Raw genomic sequence first — 7,322 nt, forward strand, 5'->3', positions numbered from 1 at the left:
GCACAGTTTCTTGACAGACAGGAGACAGAAAGTATCAGTCCTGAGGCACTTCTCAGACCCGAGTGAAATGAAAAGCGGAGTTCCACTGGGGTCGGTGCTAGGACCTCTTTTGTTTCTGTTCATGATCGGAGACATTGATAAAGAACTCCAGCACTCTCAGGCCACATCACTTTCTGACGACACAAGGGTCAAGAGGAAAGCTGAAACAGAGGATGACGTGGCTCTGCTACATGAAGACCTAGATCGTTTACTAGACTGAATTGATACCAACAACATGAAAAAGAATGGCATGAAATTCGAACTGATGAGATATGGCCCACAGCAGAACACCAACCAAGGCATTAGCTACCAGGTCCAGCGGCAAAACATCACAACAAAAGAACATGTGCGTGACCTGGGAGTTACCATGAGTGCAGATGGAACTTTCTCCCAATATATAAGCTGTATCGGTAATACGGCCAGCAAATTGACCGGGTGGATCCTCAGGACCTTTCAGACAAGGGAGAGGGCTTGTATGTTGACCCTCTGGAAGGTCTTGGTCCTCCATAAAGTAGAATACTGCGCCAACTCTGGACTCTGTACAATACAGAAGATATCATTAAACTGGAATCCTTACAGAGGATATTCACATGCAGAATCTGGGGTCTCGAACATATGAATTATTGGGAGCGTCTGAAAGTGCTGAAACTACACTCTCTACAAATAAGACGTGAGCGCTACCTAGTGACCTATGTGTGGAAGACCTTAGAAGGTCTTGCGACTGATGTGGGGCTGAAAGTAGATAACCACCTAAGAAAAGGACGACTGTGCCACATCAAGAGGCCACAGACTACCACTTAGAGAACAGCAAAAATCATACGCAACTGCTTCACATGAAATGCAGCTCGTCTCTTCAATGTTGTTCCAAAGGCAATCAGAGAGCCGACAGGGATCACAACTGACTCTTTCAAGCGTCAGCTGAACAGATTGTTGGCAACACTGCCCGACGAGCCCCTAACACCAGGATACCCCAGCTTTGAACGCAACTCTTTGGCCAAGCCACGGAATATCAGAGAAGCAGAGTTGCCTGGTCACAGCGGAGGTCTACTTTAGCTGCCCCCACGGAGGGCTAAATTCTTCAAAGTAAAGAATTCTATCCAATTCTATAGTAAGGAAAATTGACCTAGGCCCGTAACACCTCTTCCTGATTCATTTTTGGATACGGCCGGCTAATATAGTATTGTACACGTAAAGTATATAGAGTATGGTGATACGGTGTTATTTAAGTAACATGGAAGGAAGGGCAAGGTGTAATGAGCAAAATAAATCGCTAAGGAAGAGGTGTGAGGGAGCTTCCTTAACCGATGAGAATACAGGCCCTAAACATCTATGCAAGGCTATAATGTGTATGCTAGAATAATCTCTCTCTCTCTCTCTCTCTCTCTCTCTCTCTCTCTCTCTCTCTCCTGGGTACGCTTCCTGGTCTTTCCCGGGGATTTACATAGCCTATTATGCGGTCAGTAATCCTTGTAGCCTTCCCAGCATCCCAAATCACCCCACGCAGCCCATCTCTCTCTCTCTCTCTCTCTCTCTCTCTCTCTCTCTCTCTCTCTCTCTCTCTCTCAGTACTCTCTTTTTTCACACTTTATTTCTTTCTATGGAGTTTTTCATCTAACTCTTCCCACTTCATCTTAATGTGAACCCAGTGGACTGAAGGCTGATACACACACACACACACACACACACACACACACACACACACACACACACACACACACACACACACACACACACACACACACACACACACCAGCCCTCGGATGCAAACCCTTATGGAACACAGCCACCCGGAGCGCCTTACCCCACTAGCCCACAAAGCGTTAGGTGGCTATGAGTTACAAGAATTCACTTAGCGTGTATTTTAGTGTAGAGTCACATGAAAGCAGCATTACATCGAGTGAGTGGATGGTGGGCGCCTGTACCTAGCGAGATAAGGGACTAAACCAATAAGATATGCAGGGGTGAGGCCGAGGAATGCAGGGAGGCGGCTTAGCACACCCACATTCTGAGAACCGTATATGGCAAGTCAATGGAGAAAAAAAAAAAAGAGGGAGTTAGGGATTGAGAGATGGATGAACTGATAGATAAAATATAAAAGGAGACAGATAGATAGACAAATTGAGATGGTTAGATAGACAGATTGACTGATAGATGGATAGAAAGAAACAGAAAGACAAGATATAGGTATACAAATAGACAGCGATAGGTAGGTCAGTATGGAAATAGATAGATACAAATAGATAGATGGATAGATAGACAGACAGACAGACAGATACACAAACATGGAGAGACAGTTGGATAGATATGGACGGATAGACAGATAATTACAGACAGACAGAAAAACACGAACGTAGACAAAAGTAGAAGGGATGATGAAAGCGAATAAAATAACTCAAACGACGATGAAAGAATCTGTCTGTCTGTCTGTCTGTCTGTCTGTCTGTCTCTCTCTCTCTCTCTCTCTCTCTCTCGTGTCGAGGGTAAACAAAGCCCTTTTTACTCTAACTTGACCTAAAATTACCATCTCTCCATCTTGAACGCTGGGCTGTGGCAATCAATTAACCCTTGCTAGTCACGAAGAAGTGCTAGGGAAATACGTAGAGCCACGGTGGTCTCATTGGCGGCATGAAAACCACGCGAAATACGCTACGAAAATAAATACGAAAATCTGGATCAGGTCAAATTGAAAGGACTATGGAATATACGCAATGGGAGTGAAACAATTGACATACTGATACCGATGCGCATTTTTTTCCATCTTACTTTACCTTCAGACGATTTTCTTAAGCTGAGGGGAGACCTGGGGCAGTGAGAGAGAGGGGGGGGGGTTGAGGAGGGCTGTCTCTAACCCCCCCAGTCCCAGTACCTACCCTAAAGCTGAATAAAATCGTCTGGCGGTAGGAGGAATAAAGGAGGAAAATAAGTCGCAGGAGAGAAGGTGTTTGGGGAAAAGTGGGTTCTCCTTTGCTGAATAAAACCGTCTGGACGTAGCAATAATGAGCTGGGATTTATTTCAGGGCGTTGCTGTGTTTAATAAAGGAGAAATAAAGGAGTAATTAGGGAGTGCAATACCCGCGTCAGCCAGGTGGTAGAGAGAGAGAGAGAGAGAGAGAGAGAGAGAGAGAGAGAGAGAGAGAGAGAGAGAGAGAGAGAGAGTTTAGTTAAAACTGAATAAAAATTGCTCGAGTTAGGTTGTTAAGACAGACAGACAGACAGACAAACATAGAGACAGATAGACAGACAGACACAGAGACAGACAGACAGACATAACGACAAACGGTGACAGAGAGACAGACAGACAACGACAAACGGTGACAGACAGACAGAAAGACACACAGACAGACAGACATAAAGAATGAAAGATAGACAGACAGACAGACAGACACACAGACAGAAAGAATGACAGACAGACAGACAGACAGACAAAGAGACAGACAGAAAGACAGACACAGACGTACAGACAGACAGACAGAAATGGAGACAGACAGACAGCGACAGACAGCCAGGTCTTTGGTTCCTTCTTCCTTGCATTAAAAAAAAGGACAAATACACACGCCAGCTAAAAAAAGTACCCCTCTCTCACTTCGCGAGCGCAGGTGCAAATACCACGAGATTCCTGAGCTGAATAAAATCGTCAGGAAGAATAAACCAGAAAAATAAGCAGGAGAAGTGAATGTGTTGGGGGAAAGTCCCGCTGCCGTGGAGAAGGTCACTACCCCCTAATACGGTGACGGGGGGGGGGGGAGGGAAAGGAGGAGGGAAGGGAGGGAAGGAAGATGTGAAGGAAGGAGAGAGGGAGAGAAGGGAGGCTGAAGCAGAGAAGGAAAAGGGGATGGAGGGAAGGAAAGGGTGAGGGATGATGATGATGATGATGATGATGATGATGATGATGATGATGATGATGATGATGATGGTGATGATGATGATTGTGGTGGTTATGATGATGATAATGATGATGATGATTGTGGTGATCATGATGATGATGATGATGATGATGATGATGATGATGAAGAGAAGAGGGAGCAAGGGAGGAAGGCAGGGAGGGAAGGAGGAAGGAAGATGAATGGAAAAAGAGTGAAGGAGGGGAAGAAGGAAGGGAAACGGGTGAGGAGGGAAGGGAAAAAAGGGGAAGGATTAAACGAATAGGGGGAGGGAAGGAAGAGGCTGAGGAGGGAAGGAGGAGAAGGAATAAATGAAGGAGGAGGGGAGAGGAGAACAAGGAATAAAGGAAGGAGGTAAAGAGTGAGAGGTAAGGGAATGAAGGAATGACTGTCTGACCAATTACCTGACTGAATGATTGATTAGGTACCTGACAGGTGTTAAACAGGTGCAAGATCAGTCTAGAAGGAAGGAAGGAAGGAAGGAAGGAAGGAAGGAAAGAAGAAAGGACGGAAGGAAAGATGAAAGGAAGGCAGGAAGGCAGACAGGAAGGCAGGAAAGAAGGAAGGAGGGGAGACAGGCAGGCAGGAAAGAAGGACGGAGGGAAGACAGGCGGGCAAGAAGGAAGGAAGGAAGGAAGGAAAGAAGGAAAAAAATACAGGAAGGAAGGAAGAAATTGCAGGAAGGAGAGAAGGAAGGAGAGAAGGAAGGAACTGCAGGAAGGAAAGAAGGAAGGAAGGAATTAATGAAAAGAATATGTGAATTTAGAAATGAATGAAGGATGGAAGGAAGGAAAAGAAGGAAGGAGGGTAGAAAGAATGAAGAAGGAAGGACGGAAGACAAAGGGAAGGGAAGGAAGAAAGGAAGAAGAGGCAGGGAGGAATGGAGAGGAAAAAAGTCACACACACACACACACACACACACACACACACACACACACACACACACACACACACACACACACCCTTCCTCCTCGTATCTCTTCCTGTCACCTCTCTCTCTCTCTCTCTCTCTCTCTCTCTCTCTCTCTCTCAGGGAAATGCCACAGCTTCGAGAATTCACAGCAAACAGTTTCTTTCTCACAGGTTTAGATTGAGAGAGAGAGAGAGAGAGAGAGAGAGAGAGAGAGAGAGAGAATGCGTGCATGTATGAAAAACTGAAGTGTGTGTGTGTACCAGGTCACTGCCACACCCAACCTGACCCTTCACCTGAGCACAACGGGGGGGGGGGGCGGTGCATTGGTTAGCACTTACACTTCCCAACCAGAAAAACGCGAGATCGACTTTCCCGCCGATCAGACTATTGGATAAAGTTAGTTCACACACACACACACACACACACACACACACACACACACACACACGCATGCACGCACGCACGCACGCGCACACACACACACACACACACACACACACACACACACACACACACACACACACACACCAATATGTAGGTTCTTTTTTCCATAATTTCTTCCTTGACCTCTAACCTCATTTGTCCCTTATGTACCCAGGTGGACTCTGATGATGATGATGATGATGATGATGATGATGGTGATGATGATGATGATGATGATGATGATGATGGTGATGATGATGATGAGGAGGAGGAACGTTAGGTTATAAAAAAAAGTGCTACAATCAAAGTGACCCTAAAGTCTGACTGCACACACACACACACACACACACACACACACACACACACACACACACACACACACACACGCCGCGGTGGCTGAGTGGGAAGCATCCGGCCCGTCAGCGCCAGGGGTTGAATTCTGGTGAGGGCAGGTGGCTTCACTTGACTTACGTGTACATGCAGCCTGTGTGGGTTGGTAGGTGGATGAGTACCTAGGGCAGTGGTCTTCATACCTGTAGGCAATGGGCTGGTTCTCAGGTGGGCCACGGACATATTCTAGGTAGGTAAAATTAAAAAGAAAATATAAACAAATAAAGGATTAGAAAATATTATTAATATATATATTATTATTACATATATTTTCAGTGATTACAGTACAGTGATTAATTTCCTAAATACAAAAGTAACCTGTAATAAAATGTCATAACTTGGTTTATTTATGCATTTATTAAAATCCTATTCTAAATCTGAAAGGCAGTGGGCCATGAGTATTTGGGAAGGCCAGAAGTAGGCCACAGTCTCAAAAAGGTTGAAGACCACTGACCTAGGGTAACACAGGCGTGATAACTGTGGTAACCTGTATGATGCTGTGGCCTTGTGTACTAGGATACTCGGTGAAAAAAAAAAAAAAAAAAAAAAACTGCCGCCGCCTCTGTGGCTTAAGATGAACACTGAGGCTAAGCGCCGCATAACGTCTGTCCCACCTTTACCTTTGCTTTTTATAGAAACAGAGGAATTCCCCCTCCAAAAAAATATGAAAAAAATCACACACAGGCTCCTTGTGGAAAAAAAAGAAAAAAAAAGAGCGCACACACACACACACACACACACACACACACACACACACACACACACACACACACACACACACACAAAATCCAATCCTGCTTCGTCAGGTTAGACAAAAAACGTTCTATACTCTTTTTACACCAAACTGGCCTAAAATTGCCATCTCTACAGCGTGACTGTTGAGTTATAAGAGTACATCAGCACTGGAATATGATGCTAGTCACGAAGAAGTGCTATGCAAAGGAGGTAGAGCTGTAGTACTGTCTTTTCTGCCATTATAGTACTTGAAACGGGCTGAAAAAGGACGAAAATCTGGGCCAAGTTAAGGTGAAAGGAGTATAGGGAACTTAACCTCCAATCTGACTACACCTGGCCATAGGCTGAGAGAGAGAGAGAGAGAGAGAGAGAGAGAGAGAGAGAGAGAGAGATGACGCTGTAGTGGCAAATCCGGTAGAGCAAATATATCTCCATTAGCAAGGTTGGGGTAGGTAAGCAGGCGGGAAGGGTTGGAATTCCCGCCAAGCCCCGGATGTAAACAAACAGGCGCCATCTTTGTTTACTAATAAGCGCCTGGGAGTTTTCGTTATGTATCTTCCTCGGCGATTTATTTGCTGTCACCTATGTTTGGGATACTTTTTTTATTTGTTTTATTTTATTTTTTTTAAGCGTTTGTCTTAATTCATTATGTTTCATCTTTGCTTAATAAAAAAGGTCCGTTCCTTCGCCCACTTGGGAGATTTCGTGATGCCTGTTCTTTGGTGATTTATTCTGTGCCATCTTTGTGTACTAATAAGGACAGTTTTCACGTCTACTATACAGGGAGATGTCGTGATGCTTTCCTCTATAGCGATTTATTTTGCGTCATTACTACACTCGTTTTATTCTAACTTGGCCTAAAATTTCCATATCCTCATCTTTAATTCTGAGTTGTAATAAAAGGTTAACACAAATATGATGCTAGTCACGAAGAAGTGCTA

The 7,322-nt window shown here is 44.7% G+C and overlaps 1 protein-coding gene across 1 annotated transcript in view; it reads left to right on the plus strand.

Moving 5' to 3' along the window:
• Nucleotides 1-274: 274 nt before the first annotated feature.
• LOC145416275 (G-protein coupled receptor Mth2-like) overlaps nt 275-7,322 on the plus strand; it is a 132,045-nt gene continuing 124,997 nt past the window's right edge. Inside the window, exons 1-2 of the mRNA XM_080285272.1 lie at nt 275-410; nt 884-1,081. Of these exons, the coding sequence (XP_080141398.1) occupies nt 275-410; nt 884-1,081 (334 nt within the window). The remainder of the gene's footprint in view (nt 411-883; nt 1,082-7,322) is intronic.

The sequence above is a fragment of the Coenobita brevimanus genome, chromosome 105, assembly GCF_032717465.1.
Source record: "Coenobita brevimanus isolate Jiangsu-jjx chromosome 105, ASM3271746v2, whole genome shotgun sequence".
Classification (NCBI taxonomy): Eukaryota; Metazoa; Arthropoda; class Malacostraca; order Decapoda; family Coenobitidae; genus Coenobita; species Coenobita brevimanus.